Source organism: Botryllus schlosseri, chromosome 10 (genome assembly GCF_051294905.1).
Source record: "Botryllus schlosseri isolate E-star chromosome 10, Bs_hap1, whole genome shotgun sequence".
NCBI lineage: Eukaryota > Metazoa > Chordata > Ascidiacea > Stolidobranchia > Styelidae > Botryllus > Botryllus schlosseri.
The window spans coordinates 18213469-18239932 of record NC_137245.1 but is presented as its reverse complement, the minus strand read 5'-3'; the positions used below and the strand labels follow the sequence as shown (position 1 = coordinate 18239932).

At 40.7% G+C, this 26464-nt stretch overlaps 1 protein-coding gene across 4 annotated transcripts; it reads right to left on the bottom strand.

Moving 5' to 3' along the window:
- Nucleotides 1-1016: 1016 nt before the first annotated feature.
- LOC145449159 (CREB-regulated transcription coactivator 1-like) lies at nt 1017-25222 on the bottom strand. 4 transcript variants are annotated; one of them, XM_080327630.1, is made up of 15 exons: nt 25042-25222; nt 20529-20642; nt 19914-20101; nt 17671-17789; nt 17528-17615; nt 17294-17403; nt 16616-16692; nt 16435-16543; nt 9395-9474; nt 9290-9329; nt 8481-8665; nt 7869-7961; nt 7327-7456; nt 5871-5984; nt 1017-3824 (listed from the first exon to the last, which is right to left on the bottom strand). In XM_080327630.1, exons 1-15 carry the CDS (start codon nt 25147-25149, stop codon nt 3634-3636), a joined length of 1746 nt encoding a protein of 581 aa, XP_080183756.1. In that variant the 5' UTR covers nt 25150-25222; the 3' UTR covers nt 1017-3633. The 4 variants fall into 4 exon arrangements, with proteins under 4 accessions (XP_080183756.1, XP_080183754.1, XP_080183755.1 ...); XM_080327628.1 differs by having other exon boundaries at nt 17671-17804; nt 25042-25221; XM_080327629.1 differs by having other exon boundaries at nt 5871-5969; nt 17671-17804; nt 25042-25219.
- Between the last annotated feature and the right edge of the window lie 1242 nt (nt 25223-26464).

Below are 26464 nucleotides of genomic sequence, written 5' to 3'. Positions count from 1 at the left end.
GGCCCGCTGACAGTTTACCGTCTTACAGCTGATAGTGTGGCCTGCGGCCCTAGTTAGTCGAGATTCCCCACTACTTGCTTACTACGTTAAATTTTAGTGACTGTATGTTATTATTTACTTGTGTGCGCAGCATGCGAGAGTGTAGCTTATACGCGTAAGTTCGTCGAAGTGAGAAGACTTACATTATCGGGATTTACGATGTAGGCCTGGTCAACCCTAATGAATTGATGTCTTGGTAAATTTGAGGTACCGGGCTTATCGAAAGCCTTGAAATGTTAATTAAGGATTGCACTATACTGTCCTATATGGTGTGGAGTGTGGACACAGCGATATTGAACGGATCACTGCATTTGGATTACGTCATACTTTCTATTTGACCAAAGGCAACTTTACGGTCATTTTTGACCGGCTTACCGAGCGCTAAATTCGATAAAACGGGCATCAATAGAAATCTACTGCTGTGCTGATTACGAATATATAAATTTTATTCTGCTCATCGTCTCGGAACCCCCCAAAATCAGCCTCGAATTTTGCATTGTGATAGAGTTTGGCAGTGTTATCTTGGAGATGCATGCACGCATGCAGATACGCACGGGAATGCTACCAGAACGGGTCGTGCATTTTTCCGACCATGTGATACCAACAAACGAATCGGTATCAAATACTCGTAGACGGGGTCGACAGTCCCATTCGTACGTGGTGTAATGGAATGAATAGTCGGCTAATGATTCAACGTGGAAATCGTGAATAATTGACGTTGCCAAAACGTCCAGATTGCCGATGCTAGGCTCCTGCATCATGTTCAAAACGGAAGGTGGCCCACGCGCCCCCCCCCCCCCAAAAAAAAGTTGAAAACCGCTCTACTCGTAGTATTTTATTCATTTATTATAGGCTAGTTTATTCCTCTTACCGCGCTATTTTCCGTTTTATAGTACAATTCAAGCGCAATTGACAACATAAATCCACCGCAACTCCTCCCTAACTCGCCTCACCGTTGACCAAATTAGCAGAAAGCCTTGCAATAATAAGATTTGTATTTTCGTAAGATCAGAACGAGAAAATCGAAAGGAAACCAATATACAAACGGCAGAATATGACAAACTTCACCGACGACAAAAATAAGCATTATTCTCTTGTTAGTAGTTCAAAGCGGAAACTTCTAAACGCAAAGGAACAAATGGGAAAGTTATTTCAAAAAGTCGCATACCAGCCGTTACACGTTGGTAGCCGCACGCCCACATTTCACGACAAGGAAACACAGGGGCGCCGCTGAAATGTCGCATAAAAACTGACTAGCATTCGAAGTTTTCTCAGCTCTAAACATACCAACAAGCTACCATACTGCGGATTTCGCTCGGTCGCACGAATAAAATGCCACGGGAAATTTGATAGTAAACAGATCACGCATATACTACAAAACAACGCGATTATTGCTCAATTTTCGAAGTGCGTATTAAATATAGCTACGAATTCACGTTCCCATGCGCAGGCTGGGTGTGCTATCCTCATTGAATTCGGGTCGAATCGGCGCCTAAAGTAGCCGAATTCTCCAAGACAGACCATAGAAACGAGATGGTAACTAATCCATATCAATAACGGCCCGTACGCAAAAATTGCAAAATCGACTCTAAATGGAACTTCGCGGCTTCGAAGACGGATTCAACCCAACGTTTAGTGGTTAAAAAACGGGAACTTTTCTGCTAACGGCTTAAAAGGGCACGTTATAACACAGCACGAATCAATTCGCAATCGCCGCTTACAGCGTATTGCCGAAATTATAAGACCAGGAACCAAGATAAAAACGTACTGCGTACTGTGACCGAGACGGCGCAGCGACGACGCAGCGCAAAGGAACAAGCCGAGCACCTCAACGAGCGTAATACGATACGGGCCTGGCGGGAAACTTTACAGATGTCAGTAAAAAGGAAACGGAAAGTAAAATGCCGGGAATCATAATCTCATCGGGATCGAACGATAAAAACGTAGAAAGAAAGAAAAAGAAGTCAATCGAGGAGGTCGCCGGAGCGCTAATCTCGAAGAGAATCCGCATACCCTTTTCGTAATCGACGTCGGAAATCGCGCTTTAGAACATCGCCGCAATCGTTCGAATGCAGGATCCTGGATCCGTAGTTGCCAACAGCGACCGCAGACAAAGCACAAACGCTGGCTTGCACGGGCCGACGGATACCAGCACAAAAGCATGACGCAATCAAATACCACTAAACTCTGATTTAGCATTTGCATTAGCTCATGTTTTGTATTTGTGTTTCAACTACCTTCGTGACACTCCGAGAATTGAAAGCAATGACAGTTATTTTTGATTTTCTGTCAAGTGGGTACACTCAAAAAGTTATTTTTCAATTTAAGCGTGGGAGCCGCAGTACTGGAGCAGGCTGTTTCGGTAGATTGTCTGCTTGCGGTTGGCTCAGGTTTGGTAACAAAGTCCCGCCACTACATTCGAACAATTCCGGTGTTCCGTCACAGAAGAGAACACGAGAACAACACGCTAAAAGATGGCAGTAATCGCCGAAGGACAACCCCGAACAGAAAGCGTATCCGCGTCGCGACATTAGTGCAGGGAAGATGAGAAAGTCGACAGGGAGAAATTGAACTAATTCGTCTCTGGCACAAATGATAAAAGATTCGTATCAGTCCGGGTACTAGCGCAACAAATGGCATCGATACAAAAAAACCAAGTCGTAGTAGAAACCGCAGCGAGCGCGAGATGTCCGCCGTGAAAAATGTACTATGAACAAATAAGAGGTTATAGAACTTTATCCTGCTAACCGATTTACCCGCGGTCCAACGGATAAGCGCCAGATTATGGTGTTTGCCGGTACCAATTCAGAAATGCGAGTCTGAAATTATTTTGCCGCAATATTTCTGCCAGAAAAAAAAATCGCCTCCTCAAGCCACCGACGCTTTTCACAAGTTTACGACAAACAAACGAAGGAGGAAACAGGTGGGGCGCCTATTGGCGTTACGATAACACATAACGGTGCTGGAATTATTATCGCCCCGGGAACTGTGTTGCTCATTCAGAGTTGCATAAAGTAAGAGTTTTTCAAGAGACTTTCCGTACTTCGTTTTTTGTTGCCGAAAACATATCGTATCGGTTACGGCACGTTCGGAACAGTCAACGACACAAAGCTGTGTCAATATCGAAATTCACTTTCCAATCCGAATGCCGCGAAGTAATCAGCTTCTCCAACAGGCAGTGAGTAGGTTTGAGCGAAGGTGCTGACCTTTCTCCTAGTAATCAGCTTACCAAATCTAGAGTTGTGGAACATTTTCAAATCCGACATTGGGTCGCGGCCATAAAAAGGTTGGGAACCACTGTCGCAGAAAGTATCAGGTCACAGAACGCTCCACGTACAAATAACGCATTCTCGAACATGATTATCGCCGCGATCTAAGTGCAATCCGCGAGTCTACATTTCGCGACACACACCTCGAACACGACTGAAGCGACTCGAGTCAGGAACAACGTAGAAAAGGCATCTCTAAAAGACGTCGGCGCGAGATTGCCCCGCCGCTGCCCCCCACCGTCGAGTTTGCGTAGCGGCGCGGTTGTACATCAGTCGGCCCCTGGCCGGCTGCGATAGAGACAGGTCTGGCAAAAAGAGCCCCGTCTCACGTCGAATTCATCCGCAGCTCGTCCTCCATCACCGGGTCCTCGATCAGCTTGTCCTCCGTTAACATCTGCAGTTCTTCGATGCCGAAATTGCTCTTTAGGTCGTCTCCGGGGAAGTAGTCGGATGTCAGGTCCGCCCCGGGGTAAAGAAGCGTCTCGCCACCCACTTTCGACGTGTGTCCGTCGTCACCTTAACGGAAATACCACATACAATGCAGTCAACTTGGACGCGAATTGCTATTATCGTCTGGTCAATATGGCTGTTCACTACAACCCTTTTCCCGAATTTTACGGATTCATAGGGCTGTACAGTGGGCACAATGATTCAGTACTCGAATCTGAAATGAGTATTCATTATAATAATTGGGAGTAGATAGGACTAGTTCTTCGAGCACGGACATTAATATTCCTTGTCACCAAGAATTATGTATCATTGAGAATTGTTGTTTCGATACCATTTTCACCGTGGGAAGCATGTAAACCTCGATCGCTCGTATCGCGACATGTAGCAATAAAGCTATGAACGTTAGTGGAATTGACATAGCATTTTCACAAAATGCTATGAAATACGTATGGTCGAAAAACACAATATAATCTTTAATGTGACGTAGAGATGGGCTGTGGCATTGTATTCTTTGTGGTCGTTTAAAATGTAGCTCTTTGAACTTAACACATCACAATTCGTACTCAATTTTGCCTATCCCTACTGGACAAATTGTTAGGTTGCCTAAATAATGGCGTTTCTTCGATATACCCCCGAGATCAAACATATCAAAATTTATAAACAGAAAAATAAATTCTTTTTCGTGTTGGGATGGGATTGAAGTAGTGGTTGCTGGATGTTAGGGTTTGAAGTGGGTTAGGGTTATGGTTTTGGTTAGGGTATCCCAATATTAGGGTTGTGAGTGGGAGATATTAGGGTTGGAGGATGGCGGATGCTTGGGTTGGAGGTTGCAGGCATTAGTTCGGGGTTTTTATCACCCCTAACCCTAATATTCCTCACACCCAATCCTAATATACGTCATTCACACAACCCTAATATCTGTCATACCCTAACCCTAATATCTGTCATACCCTAACCCTAATATCTCTCACCCACAACCCTAATATTGGCATACCCAAACCCTCTTCCAATTTCAAACCCTAATATTCCGTACCAACACGAAATTTATTTTTCCGTTTATAAATTTTGATATGTTTGATCTCGGGGTTATATCGAAGAAGCGTCAAAAAAACACAGCACATCAAATTTGTCACAATTCCAACCAGTAGAAGAAACCGGCGCAAATCAAATAGAAATTTCGAACATTTTCCGAGATATTAGTATTTACGGTTGCAAATTTCAGCACGTCGACACGACGGAACATCATGTTCCAGTCATACCCTACCCTTCCATGCAATTCTCAAATAGCAGTTGCCTACTGCGCTACCTATTAGCTACGCTTCCACACCGATGCCACTTCTGCTCGACATTTTTGACACAAAACTTTTATACTTTGACTTTTCTGAAGTAGACGGTAGTTTGTTGTATTGTTTTTACAGGTGAAAGTGCTCCTCTGTATCAGGGTAGCAGAATTTCGCTCTATAAATTCTGAAGCCACCAGTCATTTTGCATTAGTTACGAAGATGCATGTTTCATGTTCGAAAACAGACTTCAGATTTACTGCGACCAAATCTACTATTTGCCATCAATTACAATCACAACTATTGCATCAATATACGAAAATAAGGCCCTGCAATAATGAAAAAAAAAATTGTGCCGAAATATATTTTCACAATATCCATGACCCCGTTGGGCGTTGGCGAATCGCTCTCAGTATACAGAATACCAGTCAGTAAAATGCCAGGACCGCAGACTGCGACATCCTAATCGAAGCTGAAGGAATGAACAGAAAATCCTCATTACAACTGTTACTATAATGACACATTGCGACAAGTTCCTTTCCAGATCGCATTAACACGCCAGTCGCAACAGGAAAAGCAATAAGGCCAGCATATTAACTGGGATTGATTGTCAAACGGGGTGTGCCGCATTGCCTGTTCCCTGCTAACAACACTGCTTTTAAGTGGCACATTTAAGTGCTAAGCAAATACTACTGTGATGCCGCTGTCAGCGATTGAATAGAGTTGACGGTCGTGAACGTTCTTACATCGCACTCAAGACACACAATGCAAAAAAACTGTCGCTCAGATATACATCAGTCGTACAGTGACAAAGATAAAGCGAGACACATACCCGTGAATACGATGTCGGGTATCTTTGCGGTTGGTGAAATCAGGTTCTTATATAATAGATTGCTTCCGTTGTTGTACGCGTAGATGCTGCTGTCTGAACCTAGGAAGCCACAGTCTATAAAAATAATGCCTATAATAACATTGGCTTTAATAAAAGGCAACCGCATTGGAATAAAACAGATCTATTCGCTATAGATCTCCACGTTGAATATGAACATCAAGTTAACTATCCGCCGTCTTCTAGACTCAAACCAGGTTCAAATCCAAATACACCAAAACAATAATTGGCAATATCATCTTTCAACTCGCTGGTCTTTATGACAGAAAAAAGACGCAAAGACGACTACTCCACATCAAAATTAGCCACACTATTTACAATGACGCAGTGATTTAGTCGCACGGTCCAGTGATACTTAAAATACATCTCAATGCACAAGATAATAAAACACAGTATGAAAGGGTGAACTCTGGAATAGACGGAAATAAAATCATTATTCAGCTACGCAGAAGTTTATAAATGCTGGGTTAGCATTTTTGGTGTGAGACAGTAGCACCTTTTACAACGTAGTTTTGTGAGCAAGAATTTGGGATGTAAACGAGAACGACTATCAAGACCAGTGATTCCCAACCTTTTTGGATGTCGGAGCTGCATTGCAAACTTCAGACTACTTATGGAGCCGCATGAAAACACCTGAGTATACTTTTAACGAAAATTTAAAGGCGTCTAGCCTACCTTTGGATCTCACCATCCAGATAATTCAAAAGCAAGTACATTGCACATAGACTTCTACAGATTCTACATCAGTTATTTTAGCATTGATAGACGCAGATGGGCGACTGCTCTACGTTGGAACAAACTGAAAATGCATATCATTACTACAGCATACTATATATGTCGTTTATGTGATAGCTCTTCATACATTTCAGCACTTAAATGCACAAGTTTGATGCGAATTATATGATGATAATATTGCAATTTATACTGGACTTGAGTCGTCACTTTGATGTCAGTGAAATTGTGTCGAAATTCACTCTGCGGGAGACGATCAATAAAGGTCTATGACCAGAACTCGAAGATATATCATCGTCTGACAGGAATTCATCCATGCATTCGTCTGCAAGAATTCTTTTCCCGTTCTCAGAAGCGTCTTTGGGCGGCTTTAGACATAATAAATATCCCTATTTTAGCATTCACTTTCACATACAGACTATAACTATGCATAGAAACAAGCAACAACTGTCTATTATATTTTTGTGCTATATTCGGAGGTCAATCAGAGCAGCAAGATTGGCAAGAAGGCTAGCTTGGAGCCGCGGTTGGGAATCACTGATCAAGACCGTCACATTACAACAAGGATGCAAAATGTAAGCTTCGGTATTAGAAAACAGACGGAGCATTCGTGTTGGCTATTCGAGTTACATTTACAATATATCACACACCAGACGCAGGCTCTTACTTCTCTGATTTCCAAATGGAGAACTTTGCGGGAACGAACTATCGCCAAGTAATTGTAAATTGCTGTAACCCGATGGAAGCATCGACGTCTGAGACATACCCGCGTCGCTCACGAAGTGAAATTGCTCAAACTAGAGAAAAAAGAAGGTTAGATCAGCCAGAAGAGCAGCAGGTCACAGTCACCCACCGGGTCCGTGGTCACAATTTATGCAACTAAAATCTGCCCTTATCTACACAGACCATAAACGGAAGAGCGCACTTTGAAAACTCCAAGGCCTGACGTCACCTACAGTATATCACATTGAAAGAAATTACTACTAAATTACAAGTTTTATTAGGTAATATCAATGCCAAGTGTGATTATTAGCAAAAGACATCAATTTTTGCTTTCTCTGTCTTCGATGATCTGTAGAGAGCTGATGACCAGAATCATACCAACTTGTTCAACATACTGCCCGTAGATCTAAGCCAAACGTGCAAAAACAGCAAAGTACGATGCCTATACGGCACATATTTCCATCACGCATGCACGGGCGCCGTTACCTCGTGTTGCAAGGGCTGCATGTTCGGCGGTTCCGTTCTGTAATAGGCTTCTGACAGAGCCGGGTTGCCAGACGTGGTAAGCTCAGGTAAATGCTGTCGAAACACGTTCACCGATTACGAGTCAGGCAAATTACCGAGCTAAGCGAAACCGCCTCCGTAAGCAATTAAAGGTCGTTACGTAACCTTGTCACACAATGATTAATTTCCGGTGCGGATAGCATTGTCGTAAGGATTATCCAATACCGTGTCATGTTCTACAAATCTTCAATACGAGATGCAAAATCACCGAGTGTGAATTACTAACCGCGATATCAAGCCGAATCTCACAATGCGTCAGAACAGATTGTCAAAATCTCTCGAGATTCACAATTTGCAGATTCCCTCACGTTTGGTGCAAGTGGTTTGAATTTCGAGTGGAAAAACGATATAAAGATTGTCACTGCTGACTGACGAGTAATTTCAAAGGTGAAAAGACTAAAATTACAAAAAGGCCAAGTAACCTTAACACTCGGTCAATCTGAATCTCACAGAATATCACAATCATTCGCTGCATCGCAATAAAATAGAAGCTCGACAATTATTTTTTAAAAAGCAGTGAGAAAATGGACTAACCTGTGGCGAGGCGCCGGGGGAAAAGCTATTTTGCGAAGTAGGCGACGTCGGTGACGTGATCGGACTTGACATGTTAGGCCCGGTGGACTGCCTGTGCCCCGGCAACGGGTGATTCTGCGAGTACTGCCCGACTTTCGACGCGGCATTGACATCGACCCGTAAAATCTGATGATTATTATTTGGCGCTGAAAAACAGCGAGATGTTAGCGCAGAGATTCAAAATGGGTCGCATGACATGCGAGCGGCGCAATGAAAAAAACTACATTCGAGATGCGATCCCAAACACCCCCCAAAACTCTTACCCTAACACTGTGTTCCCAAACTTGTTCAGCTTGAAAGAAAAAGGATAAAATGACTGCGGCAAACACACACGAGAAGAACAGTGGCTTTAAAAACGAAGCTGCATTGTTGACAAAGACATCCGCATTCTTCAGCTGTCGATTCCAAGCAGCGTCTCACGTTTATAACTTTTAATTTCAGTCAAAACAGAAACTCCATAGCCATGATGCAAATGGCGATATAATTTGATTACTTTTGCACCGATCATGGAATAGGGTTTAGAAACAGAGAGCCACATTCATTAAAAGTTTTTGGCGGGAACAGCGTTTTAAAAACGGCTCGTTTCGTAAATCAATATAGATGTTCAAAGGTTTTCAGTTTATTTATCCAGTTCTTACAAAATTCCAAAACAAGGCGCCACGGTGTTTGGGAATCACTGCCATAACCCAAACCCCAACTACAACCAATATGCTCAAGTGTCACATGATCATATGTCCGCTGGAGTACACCCCCACAATTGGTATACGTACTGTGTTGTAGATGGTGTCTTATCTCTTGATGGACCGGACCCTAAAAAATAACAGCCGCAAAATGCGTTACTCGGCGAATTACGAATGGAGCGAAAGGTCGCGTACCTGATATTGATACGAATACGGCCCGCCGATGGGAGGACTTTTCAGTTCCGACTTCACTCCCATCTTTGACGAATGAAGACCTTTTGAAAGCAAAGCAATGCAGAATAAACATGAGTTGTATATTGTGAATAATGTGCGGTGGGACCAGCCATGTGGCTTATCATTGAAAGCATCATGACCTTATGCGGAAGTCGCTGAGCAGACACTGGTACAAAATATCTGAAACTAGTTTCAGTGCAGGTGGGCGTTTACATAAAATGTTTGAGGACCCAAACCGTACATAGGGTGTTGATTTCATCACCAAATGAACAGAAGTGTAAATTGGATGTATCCGGGATGAAATGATAGAGAGCTGCAACTTTGTTGGATTTGAGAGTCGGTTTACAATCGTTTCGATAATTTAATTTACCAGTTTCCGTCCCCTCCTAGCACTCAAACGATTAAGCACAAGAAAGAACACAGCCTGCGACAGGTGAATAAAACGGATGAGTGTGTGTGTACTGTCGTAGCGCTGTAGCAAGTGTACCGTAAGTAACCTTCGTGAATTTACAGCTCTTCCGTCACATTTTGCAGATATCATAATCATAATAATGAATTGTCGTCAACAGATATATCATACTTCAACCTAAACAGAATCAACATTTCGACTTTTTCTTGAGTAATTATACATCCGAAGGTTAAATTTCATATTTTTTCCAAACATAGAATCATCGTAATAAGCATGGGCTAGGCTAGCTTTAGAGCACGGTTGGAGTGAGGAAATCAAGCTACAAATACAGAAGTCTATGTGGCTTGACAGCCTTGCGCGAGGAGTAGTCTACCTATGCTTGATCGGACACACAGTCGTGGGTTAATTCTGATGCAGTGAGAATCGATATCATACAATCATCCCAAATAAAAGCCAAACAATTTGTGCCACAGCAATCGTGCCCAGCATGTCAAAGAGAGAATATATGAATTTGAATGCATACTTTATCCCAGTAGAATTAGGCAAACACACACTCGAGAATATTGAACAGATTTCAACCCGACTGCAGTTGAATCAACAAAATCTTCAAAATCCAACAGTTCCGGGCCGAGTTTTTCCAGGAAACATGTCTGGACATCGGCTGTTTACACAGCGCGACATGGGGACCGTACACTTAGTGAAATGCCAATCTGATATCGACAGAACCCATTCAGGTCTTTATCTTTACACAAGTACCGACACAATGTCCTCAGAAAGGTATTAATCAATTTCACAAAGCACCACAGACCACGCCCAACAGCTGTCGGATTTCAGAATTATTAGGTACGAGTACTCTGCTGCTATCGTAAGACCGCAAATCATTAACAGAAAGCAAGCAGCCGTGATTGGGTTGACAAATCAAAACCTATCAAGAAAGAACAAAACATATTGGCAGACACTGATAAACTATATCGGCAACACTGGCATTAGCACACTGGTATTATCCCAGACACTTGTACTAGAATTAACAAATGGCAAATAGGTCGACTGGCATTCTAGAATCCTCTTCTCAATAATGTATGAATAATGAATTCACAATTTTTGTGTCGTACTTGCGACGTTTAGCAAATAGAAAAAAAGCTTAGTGCAATCATTACTGAAATAAGCTCAAAACCATATCAACATAAGTATTGTGATGTGATCAATAAAACACAAGTGCACTGCAAGTGATTTACTGCCAAGCGCTAGAGGGATGATATTGTTCTTTTGTAATGAGGCGGTATTATTCCTCCATGCAACATATAGTTAAGCGGTGAATTAGTGTTGGGACACAGATAACACTTCAACACAAATTTCAGCATGCTTCATACCGACAGTCTCGAGCATTGATACACTGGATTATGATACAAAACCGGTAAGCCATGCAGTACATCAAACTAGTGAGTAATACAGAGGTGACATGTGTGATGCAATAGGTAATCAATGAGAGTACAGGGAATGTTATTAGTTCAGAATTGTGCATGTATTGCTTGAGTACTGAATTAAGAGCCATGCTAGGATGATTCCCAAATGTCGTGGTACCAATATCTCGGGCTAGGAAGGTTGCATTCCATATCGTTTGACATGTTATGGATATTCTACCAGTTCTGGAATACAGTAGCTGGCAGTTATTGGACGTCCATAATCTGCTAGGTCTTGTTCAGCAGTACAATGAAGCTCTATTGAGTTTAATTCAAGTACAAGACCCAACCAGATGGCAGACTTGCTGAATGCAAATTCACCCAGCCGCTGACTCTCCGATTCTGAGCAACTGAATAATCATAATGCACAAGGCTCTTTCATTATAATGACTTGAGAATGAGATGACAGCTGGAAAATGACTTTTCCATGAAGGGACTAATTCAGATGATTGAGAGGAGACTCAGCAACCATTGGCTCATTGTCATCACACAACAGGGCAAGAATAGAATCACAGCGGCGATTATCTCTATAGAATGTGGTACAGCGGTCTAGTTGCCTGGACTGAATCAAAACCACTAGCCAGTATGGATTCCATTGACATCGGATGGCCGACGTCAGGACTATTCGCAATGCCGTAGACTCGATACTCACCCTGATATTTCAATCTTCTACTCTGATCGATCAGCGGACTGAGTGTGTCTGTGTGTGTGTGTCTGCGCGGTCGGTTAGGGCTCGCTGGGTTACCGCGGGACAATCCTGCGGGGGCCAGGTAAAGTAAAAGTTATTCTCACCACCACAAACATACAACGGCAAAACAGTTAGTAAAGCAACACCCATTGAATGACACGACAACAGAGTACATTACATTATGTTATGTCAATTATAGAAAGAAAGCTAATGGCTTGGCGCTTGTGCATCATATGCAGTGGCGTATCCAGGGGGGGGGGGTTAGGGGGTCGGAACCCCCCCTTTTCAAAATCCTAAAAATTGATGTCAAATATAGCCTCTAACATTTGCTAATTTATTAGTTTAACATATTCGTTTTTACGTATGAGAAGGCGAATATGGCGTCTTAATGTTATTTAAGGGGACTAACACCCCTACAAAATATTGGAATTATGCGCCAAATTAGTCGAAAGGATAAAATAGGTCATTATAATTCGCTAATTCCATACGAATTCTGCACTTGTTCAGCTACATTTCAGCTGTGGCAATTGCCGACGTTCTCAACTTTCTTCCCTCGATTTCTCTCTCGCCTTGCTAAAACGAGAGACTCATTTTAGGAAAATCTAATCTAATGGGCCGACGCGATACGTAATTGCAAAGACGAAGTTGTCGGCAATCAACATCGCTCGCGAGTCCGCTCCGCCTGCTCGCCTTGAAATCCTAATTAAGAATTGCACGTGGCGGCGTGTTGATTGATCAGCGAGACGCAGACACGACGGCACCAGTACGACAATGCTATTGTCAAATCCACATTGCATTCGCGATTATTGGCGAGAAATGGCCTAGGATTGACATTCACATTTCAAAATACAAGCCTAGCAATCCACGTTCCCGATTGTTAGGTGGCTTGCTGTCGTCCAAATACAGGCCTATGTTGTCGCTGAACGGGAGAATTGAGTAGGCATAGTAGTAAAGCCTAATTATATCGGCTGACAAGTTTCTCTGTCGATCAAGTTATTATTCCAGTGTGTACTCGGTATTAGTTGACTGACTTGCGTGCTTGCAATTAAGGTCTAATTGCCTTCGCGCGTACTACACGCTCAGCCGTATGGCTAGTAAAGCCATTGAAAAGCACACATTCGTGTACGACGTACACTGTTCACACCACACCTCTCTGTGGCGATCGCCCTCGTTTATGCTACCGCCCTATTCCGCGCTTGCTCGTCCGCTGCGATACTACCGACCGTGCGCATAATATCGTCAAAACCCAACAAAATCGCGCATCTCTGACCGGAACTAGGCGCTTGAAGACGGGCGGCGTTTGCCGGCTCATGACTAAATGTGAGCATTTACGAATTTCTTTCAATCAGACCATAAAAGAAACGCGATTTTCAGGCAATGTCCGTATCGTATTCGTACATCTCCCACTCACCGCAAATCTCTGTTTATTATTAAACTATAATATATTAAATATTCGCCAGGGCGTGGAGACGAGTGATCGTAATGATGACGTCACAATAGCAAATTTCGTAACGCAAAACCCCCCCTTTTTCGCGCTCTGGATACGCGCCTGATCATATGTGTGGGTAATATTTCGAATGACCTGGAGCAATAAAAATTGAAAAGCAATATCTATGAGTCAAAATGAATAAACATAGAAGTGTACCTAAATCTGGATCGATAAAAGGCAACATTACGCCGGCTCCACAGGCAACATTCAGATACTGGGTCAGACTACTACTACTACGGCCGAGATTACGTCACCGAACCAACCAGACGTCATACGCTCTTCTAGCCTTCTACTAATCAAATAGGATTAGCAGAAGAGCCTGACAGTCTTTAAAATGACCACAAGTAATTATTTGATTGCTTGAAATCAGCCTTACATTACAAGGCAATTTCGCTTTGTAGCTATTTGGACAATTTCAAAAGACTGAGATAATACTCTCTCTTATATGCATTGCTATACAATGGACAAAGTTTTACAAGTAACATCGTCAATTGGCCATTTCAGGGGAATGCTTGAAGCATGATCTACTCATTGGACTGAATCAACACCAGATGCAACTGCTGCAAAGTTTACTGCTAATTTACCGACAAAGGAATATTACAGTGTTTAAGACGCCTGAAGGTACTATGGGAGCGGGATATCAAATAATCCCAACTGTAAATAGCGGCTCTGCCATGATTCATGACTAAGTCTCCAAAATTACTAGTAAATTTATATATATCGAACTGACATGAACCTTGATACAATCTTGAAGAACATGTGTCTTCCTGCAATTCCTCAACTTCTTCCATTACAGAAAACCACAGTGGCTAATACGATATCCGTCCTTATCAACAAACAAAATCTCGCATAGGTATCACACGCGTTTCCTGTCTGAAACATAAGGGATCCAGCGTATGACACATTATCCTAATACCTCAAATTTGCACACCCCAAATAACTTTCGCACGCTGCCACAATCTGCTATTGCATCCCATAGAATCTTGCCCGGAGACACTCCAGAAAACAGCCATCTGAACAACAGCAACACACTGTGAATTAGTCAAAATTTTGCAGTCAGGCAGGACTAATTGCTCGTATCTGGTAGCGGAATTTCCTAGGCATCTATTCCAAAATGTACGGCTAAATCTAACACTTTTGCAGACTTGCACGATAAATCTGTGAGCACTGTCTACACATGGTCTACCTTGCATACTTAACTATAATAAATAACATCACCCAGTCTGGTGGGTCAAAATCAATGCCAGATCAGTCAGACTGCCTTTACTAAAATATATCAAGAGCCGCGGGGTTTTCGAGGTTGCAAACTCAACAACGGTTTACTTTTAAAGTGCCTTCACTATTATCACTAATCCGACCCTACAATCCTCCTGATGCATGCTTCCATGCCTTGTTTTACTTTAAAATTCGCATTCGGTTGTTTCTCTTGTGATGCCATGCTTACATGCGTTAAGTGACGTACCGACTCTGTATCTCGACAAAAACTACAAGAACACGGTTTCAGTAACATGAATTCAGTACAAAGGTACCTCGCCGCATACATGCACGTCAAAAACATCACACCTCTGCTCTGACTGGTCTCTAGTAAAAGTCACTACCAGTGAACTGTTTTACGAATTTCATACCGTTTTATGCTTCTTGGGTGCTTCCCTGATAAAAGATGGCAGGCACCACGTTAGCACATGCAAGTACATAAAACTATGAAAATTCGATGCAAATATCACCAACGAACGTGGTGGTATATGATCTGAGTTGGAAACACATACAAAACCAATAAAGATCATCATTATATGGCTGCCTTCCTCGACTACTACATATTCTCCTGCATGCCTAAAAACAATAACAAAATATAATCCATAGTAGAACGGTTAAACACAAGAACAATATAGCTTTCGTTGTTTTGTATATGGGAATATGAGAATTGGTTAAAGATCTCAACGGGGTAAGAACAGTGGAGATGGTTGGGAACCACCGTGTGAAGGACAAGAGACATTGGTTATTATTTCATCCTGATACAAGTATGATTTGTAATCCAGCCTTTCTAAGTTTCAGACAAGTCATAGTTCGACAATGGTCCTCTGCTTTTTACTCGATGTTTGTTATTTGCAATACAATAGCACCGGGAGCCATCACCAGTAGGAGCAAGGTTAAAAAGTCTAAACTACTGTACCAACAATCAAGCTGAATGTCAAACGCAAGTCAAGCGCAATTGCCCAATTTCACGTTTTAAAGACCAAGGAAATAATATCTATTGCAAGGATAACAGTTTCCTGAAGAGCAAAGTAACAGTGCAGATTATACCATGGTAAATTGCAAGGTAAGGAAACAGGAGCGGAAGCATCAACTTGAAAACTTACACAACAAATAGGAAACATGTTAGTATTTACAAAGTCAATAAATCAAAAATATTATCGAAGAGAAATGACACAAGCCGACACTATTCGGTAACAATATACAAATAAACTACAGACTCCATCATTGTAACCATGCTGAGTAGTGTGTAAGTGTGTACAACTGCAATAGTTATCAAACTGTTTCGATCCATCAAATGTATCAAGAATGGTTCATACACACTGTTGACCGCTTGACTCTACTACAAAATTCATGCTTCCATGCAAAAGGCTTACAAAATAATCAGACTGAATAGTATACCATAAAATGGTTAATTCAATTCCTTATGTACCTAAGAATGCCTCACACTTCCTCAAATACATCACGGGTAGCATGTAATTCTTGGGTACAGAGAGCTTCGAGGGAAAAAAGTTTGTTACAATTTACCTACAATAACAGTGGCCTCGTTTAATAACATTCGAGATTTTGTTTTGCTAAACGACACACACTGCTATCTTACTAGCGACCACAGAAAGGAATTATATCTGAAGGCACTTGTCACTGTCTAGTGAAGAAGATATTCAACAACTTCCCGCAATGACATAGTAAATTTAAGTGACGTACCTCCAATGTGTGGGCTGACGGTCGACTCTGCAGGAATATTTCCTGTGCTCCTAGCCTGATTGAAGAGCATAGAGGCCGGGGATTGTAAATTTCCACTCGGATGATGATTCTAACGGAACGGCAAATACATGCCTATCAAGCATACTAAGTTTGTTGAACCAAATGACAGACTGGCATTTACCTGAGACACTTGCTTTTGATGCTCATCATAATCAATTGGGTTTGATAAGGGCGAGGGAATATGTAGACTCGTCAGGTCTGAAAAGGATATTATTCGAAGGATATTATTCGAAGCTTTGCAAACCATAACAGTGGGATAAACAATGTAGGCCTATCATGCTGTACAAAATGTTTCTCAAAAGATAACTCTGATGTTTCGTTGATCAGATCTTCACCTTTGATTGGCCCATGGCCAAATTTGTAATAGTAATGCAAATGACTACGATACAAGTCTATGATTTATCAATGTGCTGCGATGCGCACGTAACTAAATCATGTCCAAAGAGGCCCGCTTGATCATACATGAATTTACGTTCAGTCACAGTTGCCATGATACTCCCAGTAACGTAAAAAAATACAAATCTCGCATCTGTTCTTGCAAGCATCCAAAAAGCCCACCCTCACCAGGACATCAAATAACACGTTTATCAATACCAGGTGAAATATAGGGCTAATTTTCAGCTTATGCATTAAACATGATCTTATTTTAAGGGTGTTGGACGTAAAATATGAGGATAGTCGTAAAAAAATCAATATCTCTCTCATTTAGATCAATTTCAGCCCATTAACTGGGATCAATACGAGGATGCGCAGAGAACTATGAATCCCACCCCGGAACTCACTTCGGCTGACCATTTACCTGGCAAGGATCCCGTGTTATTTCCAATTTGTGTGACGTGAGACAAACCGGGATTGGTAGGATTAGGCAGCATTCCCAGTCTATGGTTGGCTTCTGTATTGGACATGACGCTGTAAAATAAACTAGCTGTCAGAGAATAGAAACTGATATTTTTTCAACCTTTGTGAATGAAGAAAACTAATGCCGAGGATCAAACAGGCTGAGAATATGCTACAAAAATATAGCGGCTCTTACTTCATGTGCGTATCTTCACAAGACTTGGGCCTTGTAACCCCTGCTAATTGCTCCTGTAGCTTCGTCTGGTTTACTAAAGGCATCATATCTGAAACGTCACTACATATAACGTACGCAAGATAAAACAGCTCAAAGCAATATACCTCTTGCGTGTGGTGGAGGCATCAACGGGTTCAGGTGTGGTTGATTACCCATCTGGCCGTAAGTTTCCTGGGAGGCGGGGTTCATAACACTCTGGTGTAGGGCAGAGTCAGAATGGGTCCTAGAGAGGCCAAAGCTATAGTGACGAAGCACCGCCAACAAGGATTGACAGACCCACAAGAGCATCAACGACATCAGACGAGGGTGAGCACGACCGAACACAACACCAACACATCAATTACAATTACCGACGAGCAATACACAAGCAAATGTCGTTTGGGTAACACCAGCGAACGGTATCAAACAGGGCAAGTGATTGAAAGAGGGTAGGATTTTGCGGGCGTAAGGGGTAACAGGCAGGGGGTATAGAATATGACAGACAGCAAGCAACAAAAAAAAAAGAGAGCAAATTGTAAGTTTGTGCGAAAAATCACGCAGGCAGTCGGCGCTAAAATGGCTATGAGCTTATGCCAACTAGACTCGACACAATACCTAATCTACATTTCACATGCTTTATGCTAGAATTTGAAAGAAAATAGCGGATTCAACATCCCTTAACATATTAATGACAGATTACAGAGATCAATCCGAACATCAGAAATATTACCATTATACGAATGCAACTACAAACTACCAGTACTAAAATGCAAAGGCCAGGCGGCATACTTCCGTCCACTGGTCCAACAAAAACATTAGTACGCTAATGAGACATCAACTAATATATGTCCTATAGATTAGTAGTCTAAATTTACTTATTGACATGCTGCATGAATTCTAAACTCCTAAAAAAATTGAATATCAACTGAACAAAAGTGTATGATTTCGGCACTGATTCAATATTACAGATAAATGTGCAAAACCAAGACAGAGTCGTAAAGACGTCTGGTACTTCAATAGTAAACTTGGAAAAAGCAAAACAATGTGCTACAACACACCGGTACACGTTACTGGGTTTCTACTGGCTCCTACATCCATTGAAGTGTATGGTCATGATTTCACAAAACACAGTGTAGAGATGTCTAAACTAAAACCTTTTTTCAGGTCTTGCAGCATCAATTGGGTCAGAGCTGAGAGCTCTTTCAATATAGAAAACGGCAAGTCGCAGTAACATGTCTTTCCCATGACAATTAAAATTTATATTAAGCAGGTACACTCATTATTCTTATTGTGCTTAGAAAACGCTTCTTCGTTTCATCTGCTATAACATTCAGAAAGTAAAAATACAAACAATTATTGCCCCAGGTCCCGCTATGTAGCCAAACAACATAAATGTGGCCCAAAAGCAATAGAAGTGTAGTGATGATGACAGATTAAGTAATCAATACACAGTAAACATTAACAGAGAGGGGCACAAATCCCTGGACTATATCACTAATGACAAACAGGCATAGCAGCAGGAAATTTCAACATATCTTCACCTAATTGAGTACATTGTTAACTTTTGTAACTGCAAGTAATATTTAAAATGTATGGGTATATATTAGAGTTGAGTCAAATTCTTTTTTTTTCAAAATATTTGCTGAAGAGTGCATAAATAGGCATCTCTGACAAGTTATTTAACATTTCTACGTTTCTCTATGTTAATGTTATTGCAAACAATATACCGTATGCACAATTCAACATATTCCACAATTATATAAGTGATAGTGAAATATATTTCAGCAGTGTTTCTGTGGTGCGCAGTGTTTCTGTGGTGCTAACAAAACCCTATTACCATAATTAGCCTACTCTACCATACAATTTTGATACAATTGGCCCTGTCTTGTCACATTTGAGAGTGTTTGGGTTGATTTCATAGTAATGGGAGTCGGAGTCAGGAGTATTTGAACCAACTCAAGAGCTGCATCAACCTGAGCAATTTGTTTGCCCCAGTACCAAAGCATTAGGAACAGGAGATCAAAAGGAAAGGTAATGGGGTCATTACAACGTTAGAATTTGCAAGCAACTTATGAGCCGAGACTAGCTTCCATTGCTTGCACTGCAAATTATACATCCATGCTATGCAAACACCTACTCATGATGACATTGTTGAGTCATGCAAGACAGCTACTATAAACATTGTAACAGTCACATCAACATGCGCTCAATGTCAACTAAAAAGCAATATACCGGGACGAGGGAACCAACCCAACCTGAGTGATATCGTTTCATGATTTTGCAAAACACAAATTTAGAACACCAGATATACAATTGAAACAAGAATATTCCACTGCACAGCTTCATTTCTTGTCTCTTATCAACATACCTTCTCCAGCTAGAGTCAGGTGGCGGCGATAGATATGTACCACAGTGAGGATTGCCCGATAATCCAATGTGACGGGGGTGCCGATTTTGCATATCTTGTCTTCGATGATTCGGGTCATAAGGACGAGGTCGCGAGTCAAACCGTAATTGGTGACGATAATGTGGAGGTTTGAAGTCATCGTATGGACTCTGAGAAAAATTGAGTGTCCAATATACAACGGGAACCGCCGATGAGCTAGCTGTAGCTGATTACGTTGTCAACAATTTATTTCATCTGATTTCATGACATTATTCAGTCAAATACGGTATCACACTTAAACATAAAGGAACATGATTTGGCCAAGCACTTCGCTAACTTGATAAACATACAGGTGTTTCCATCAAAAATCATCGAAATAATAAATTTACACTTTCAAATGAAACAATGACAGCGAAGATATCATTTTACTTTCCCGCACAATAAAGATCCTCACTCAAATGCTGACAAATCAACAAAGTACCCTACATGTTGTGTACGTTTGGTGCCTTCGTAGCTTGCACATTGAAAGATTATCAGCTACAGCAGAGACACAATCAAACAATTGAAAACGTTTGTTATAGAATAACATGCTCAAACCTGTCTCATGGGCATTTCCATAGGAGGTCCAGACATCTGGTTAACATTGGGCAGCGACCCGCCAAGAGATGGCCTCAGAAATGAGTGGGGACTGAGCATACGTTGTTGCGGGTGCTGAAACAATTTAGGAGTTATTAATCATGCAAGAATGGCATAACATAACAAAGTCAAAAATTATTTCTGCATTGCCTAAGAATAGTTTAATAAAGATAGCAGAATTCAACAGTTCCAGCAATGACTTGTGATTTCTTTTTATAAATTAGCGATCATACATGATGCAAACCGAAAAAAATGATCGCTGCAATTCAATTATAAAATTAATCAATAATTCAATATCGAGCTCAAAAGTTCAGTCTGAACTAGCAGCAATAGAAGTGCGACAAACAGTTCAAGTGCAGCAAAGAATTTGTTACTCGAAGTAGCGAGAAGGTCATCGAAACACTATGTGATTTTAGTCTGGACAACACTCAATTACCGAGATATCATAGAGAACTAAGCTTGGCAGATACAACTTCCGTGCAATGTCACGAGATAATTAAGCTCCGCATCCACAGATATTGAATGACAGAACACAAAGTCCGGGGTCCGTCCTATTCTATTTTAATAAATACCAATATCGGTTCTACAATAAGGATTGACTACGTGGTGAAATGAAATTGCTGAAACCTGATGTTGCGATTCTGACTTTATTTAAAGCCAAGTTAAGACTGCGAATTAATCAATAAAATTAGTTGCATCTACTTGGAATAGTCCCTCCCTATGATGCAAAATTGCTTCGACTCCTTCAAAGGGCTCGTTTTTCATTCAACTGCATGATGGTAGTACACAGAGTTACACTATTGTAGCCTAAAAAATCCTATGTCTGATATCAGTGACAGTACAGACCATTTTCTAGTAACCACAAGTTGGGTCATTTGCAAAATTTCATCACTTTATTAATTGGACAACGTTCACCTAAAATTTTATCCAATAGGCCTATTTTAATATTCATATGTTATTGGGAAGGCTGCTTTGCTGCGTTTTATGAACACACCAAGGTAAGCTTACCATAACAGTCATGTAAATTCAAATTGGAGGAATGCAGGAAAGTGCTGTGGTCAGTTCCGAGTCAAGAAGATATATTTGGCTGATAACTACAAACAGCGCAAAAAAATTTAACCAATTAACAGTGAGAACATTTGAGATTGAAGACGCTTGGATTATGAACTCATAATTGACGATAAATGAAATTCTATAATTATCAATAAAGATAAGAGTAATATAACTATTACCGGTATGTGCATATTATTTATGAGATATTGAAATTCCACGAACCCACCTTACAATTTGTATTTTCACTACAATTGAAAAAATACGAATCCATGATAAACAGTATCTTTAGTAGTCTGGCTTTTCACCATAGCAGTGAAAGTGGCTGAATTGATACTTTGAGTAAAACATCAGAAACCATACATATTCCATCTTTCAAAAATAAGATATCAAAAATGTTAAGCTGATTCATGGCATACGATTTACATACACAATAACCCCCACTATTTGGTTTTGATTGAGTATAATATAGTGATTAATTTGGAATGTAATTGCTACAGCTACAATAATAGCGTCCAACGATTACCAGCTGTTAAGATTCTTGTGCTTGGGCGGAAATGTAAAACTTGAACACAACACAATAGTGGTCAAATCTCGAACAGCTGATATCCAAAACAATACAGGTGCAGCTGATCCCTAGAACACACCATTCAGTCTATTACGAATCACAGATCTCCAGGCGCGAGACTACACCACTGACAAATGAAAGGAAGTGATACAAGGGTGGCGATGACTACAGAACACTGACTTTATGAGTCATTGAGTAATTTTATAGGGGAGCACCAATCAACATAGTAAGAAAAAAGATGGGAGAATAAAGTAAGGAATATAGCAAATAAATAAACAAGCTCGGCTAATGACGGAATACCATTGACAGATGAACTATACCATTGACAGATGAACTATATATAATTGATAACAAAACTAGCATGTCCCTTGGCAACTGGTAATGCATGTGAAGGACTTGAGGTTAAATTAATGAGCAGTTACATAAATCAAGTGTCGCCGCTGACTTGTATTCAAAATTTATAAAATTACCAAACAATCATCACTTTCAGTGGATGCCTCTCTCAAAAGGAAGAAATGTTTTTCTTTTAGGGGATGGCCTGTCTAATTCCATGAAAAATTACTGGATGAATTTCAAGACAGGGCTAGATAGCGAATAGAAAATGTAAAAGTTCAAAAACAGCTATGAAACAGTAGTTTAATATTGTGAATAGTCACTTTGTCACACCCAAGAAAGAGAATTAACAGCCTAATTATTATACCAAATTGGTAGTCTCTCAAAGAGCAAGGATCCTAACACATACGAAAAAATCACTACTGCTATTCAATTATTATAACCACTGACTACCCTGGATTCTGTGTCGGTGGATACCTCACCTGGTTCATTAGCTTTTGTGGAAAACAGTGCTTCATTAAATGATGAGGTAAATGCAGTAATAAAATCAAAACTCAAAAGCGTAGAGGCTTGATTAACGTGACAGCATCTAAATTTTGCATTTGCCATTGAATACACGAATACAGAATTGGTTTAATCCAGTTTTATAACAGTGAAGTAAGTATTGACTAAAAGCATATTTTTGCAATACTCAATGAGATTTGTCGTACCGCCAATGAGATTTGATGAGCATTAATCTTGATGACTCTCGAATAATACACAACTAATAAGATATATAATCTAACAATTTGTGTTGGCATTATGTTCATGTTTCCAAATCAACGTAATGAAGATTGGGCAAATTAGCAATGAAAATCCTGTTGCACATATGTTTATTGGGAACGGGTTCACAAGTGCCTCGGTAGTCACTTATCCTTACAGTAAAAAAAACAACTTATGACAAAAAATGTTCAAGCCAAGTTTAAGGTGTATTTATAGGCTATAGTTAGATACCTACAACCCTGGCACTGACTACATATGGTTCACTAGCTAATGAAGATTTCACATGCTGACTAGGGCTGGGCAAAATCGAGTACCCGGGTGATTCGATTCTGAATCACGTATTCTGCTTCGAGTCGAGTCGAGTAATCGAGTATCCCTTATTATGACGTCATAACCGAATATAGTATTTCAAAGTACAATTGTGTACCTTTTATTCCACCACAAAGAATATACTGTCCGTTATCCATCATATTAAAGATAGCTAGGTATTTTTTGGACCTCACTGATTTCATTTCACTGGGTGGCAATGTCGTGGAATGATAATGACTTCAGAAATGCGTTATTCCCAGTAACGTTTGTAGCTTTGTACTATATGTATTGTATGCTACGGTACGACCAGTCAAGGTCCCAGGGCTTCGTCTGTGAGAATTAGTATCGAAACTATAATTCTTGTTGATAAAGTAACTTTCAGCGGCGAGGAGCGTATAATTTCAGTACTCGAAAAAATCGTATTTTACTACTCGACTCGAATCATTAAAATTACTACTCGATTCAGATTCGAGTACTCGAATCATTATGCCCAGTCCTAATGCTGACCATACCCCGAAACAGCTCTTTTCTACTTGATGCTACATATTCCTCAGATAAACCTGCACATTGCAAATTTGTTGAACAAAAAGTGGAGCTATACACAGCCCCCTAGGTTGACCTGAACCAATTTGAGACCCGCAGCTGCAAGTGCAGTACTTCAGAGCAATCACACGTAATTTTCAGGCTACACAGCAAGCGATTTCTAAATTATGGTGATTGAATTATTGGGTCAACCCATTTTTGATGTTGAATGTTGTATGGTACTCATTATACGGAGAACAATTGTTCAATTGCAAACACACTTATACACAGTTCAGCAATGAGAGCTGCTGCAACGAACATTTCAACATTTGTAAGCATATCATTATGCAAGTAACCATTGAAAATGCAACATAAAAAACAGTTCAATAGTAGGCTATGATTTTCATTTTGCAGGCCATCATATATTCATATCCACAAATAGTTTGCCTAAAATACAGTTGCAGAAGCAGGTGGAAGGGTTTCCACTCCCGTCCCCTCATCAGTTGTCACAATCTTAGAGGTTAGGCATAAGGAGATTAGTTATATACAGTTTGTAGCATAGTGAGGCTCCGCCTAGCCCAGTCACTAAATGTTTAGGGATTATCTCAAACAGTATATATTTACACAACACATAACTAGGTATATCCTATCGAAAGGCGACACAAATCATTATTTGGATTAGGTTATTTCAATTGTGAAATAAGTAGCATAACAATAAGAAATCAGTCGCTAAAATTGTACTGAAACTTTCATTGATGAAATAGAATTCAGTGTCTGGTTGCCCGTAATGTTGCAATGCAAAAACGGTTTACCGTACGGCTGCATAAATATGCAACGTGATGCTACAGCTTTTGCAAGTCAAGCACAGTTAACGTAGTATTCGACTTGCTCACTATATTCACAAGTGCAAGAGCATAATATGTTACTCACTCTTGTGACTGATACTTCTTGCATAATCCTTTCAAAAGCAGCCGTCTCTTCGGCTTGCTTTTGATTGTGTAAAGCAATCTTTTCCGAAAATTTTCGCGGGTTCGCCATGTTTCCTAAGCCAACTTGCGAGCAATAAGGCTAGAATGACAAAGCAACCAATCGCTGCTCTTTGTTCGGTCACGTGATCCGCAAACTCGCAAATCTTACCTAAGCTTGTGTTTCGTCCAAAAATATTCTAGTGATCATCCCAATGATATATAGTGACACTAGAGTGCGTAGTTGCTACAAATTGCTAAAATTACTGGGGTGTTGAGAGCCAGGGCATGGTATGGGAACTCATACTTTGACATTTTGCCATACCCATGACGATAATCCAACTTTCGATTTGTCAAATCGATTGCATATCTCAGAAAATCGTTCACTGACACTTGACAGGTATCATCTCAAAACATCACAAAACTGCGATACAATGAAAAGATAAGAAGGTGTCGAAACGACTTGGAGTACTCTTTGAGAGCTGTGCCTAGGTGATGTAAAGAGGACGCATGTCCTTGTACACTGAAGGAAAAGGAAGAGAAGGTAATATAAAAAGACAAGCAAAGTGACAAAATGAGGCGGCATGTGATGGTAGGCGAGATATAGATATATCAGGTCGTGGTGCGGTAAAGTAGACGTATGACTAGTAGTTATTCAGTAGAAATTGCTTGTATTGCGACATGAATGTGGACGTGGATATGCTAGAGCTCGATGACTGACGTATAGCCGGCGAAATACTATTCCATACAATATATACATTGGATCCGACAAGTTCGTTACGACTCGGACTCACCCACCCCGGTCGACATACATATTTGAAGACAAAAAGGTTAAGTAACTAGCATATGAAGGAACATAATATTAATGATAATCATTCCAATCGGAATATCATAAAAACCAATGATATTCGACCGCTGTCGCGTAACAGGGGGTAGACCGACGCTATATATATCACTCTTCTCACGGACTCCTTTAATTTTTGATCCGTATAGTCGAAGATAAAATATGTTTCAAAGTAACTTATACCAGAAAATAATAACAGACCGTGGCGCGCCAGACCCTTTCGGGAGATAAGCACCACTGCTACTTTTTACAATACTAAGAAAATTACACTTGTGTAAGTAAATCACAGCATAATTTCTGTAATTTCGATTCTTCATTTTCAATCATCTTCGCCTCTGCAGCCCTTGCCAATCTTCATCTACCGCAATTCTGCAATGTGACCTCTTCATCTATCTATTGCAAAGGAATAACAATTTGACTGTATTACTGAAATTTTAAAAATTTACTTCATTCTCGCCATTTTCCTTTGTAGGCAGGTTGTTCCCCGGACTATGTGTGTATTTGCCAGTTTTACTGTGAATAAAGAATATAATAATAACCCAGC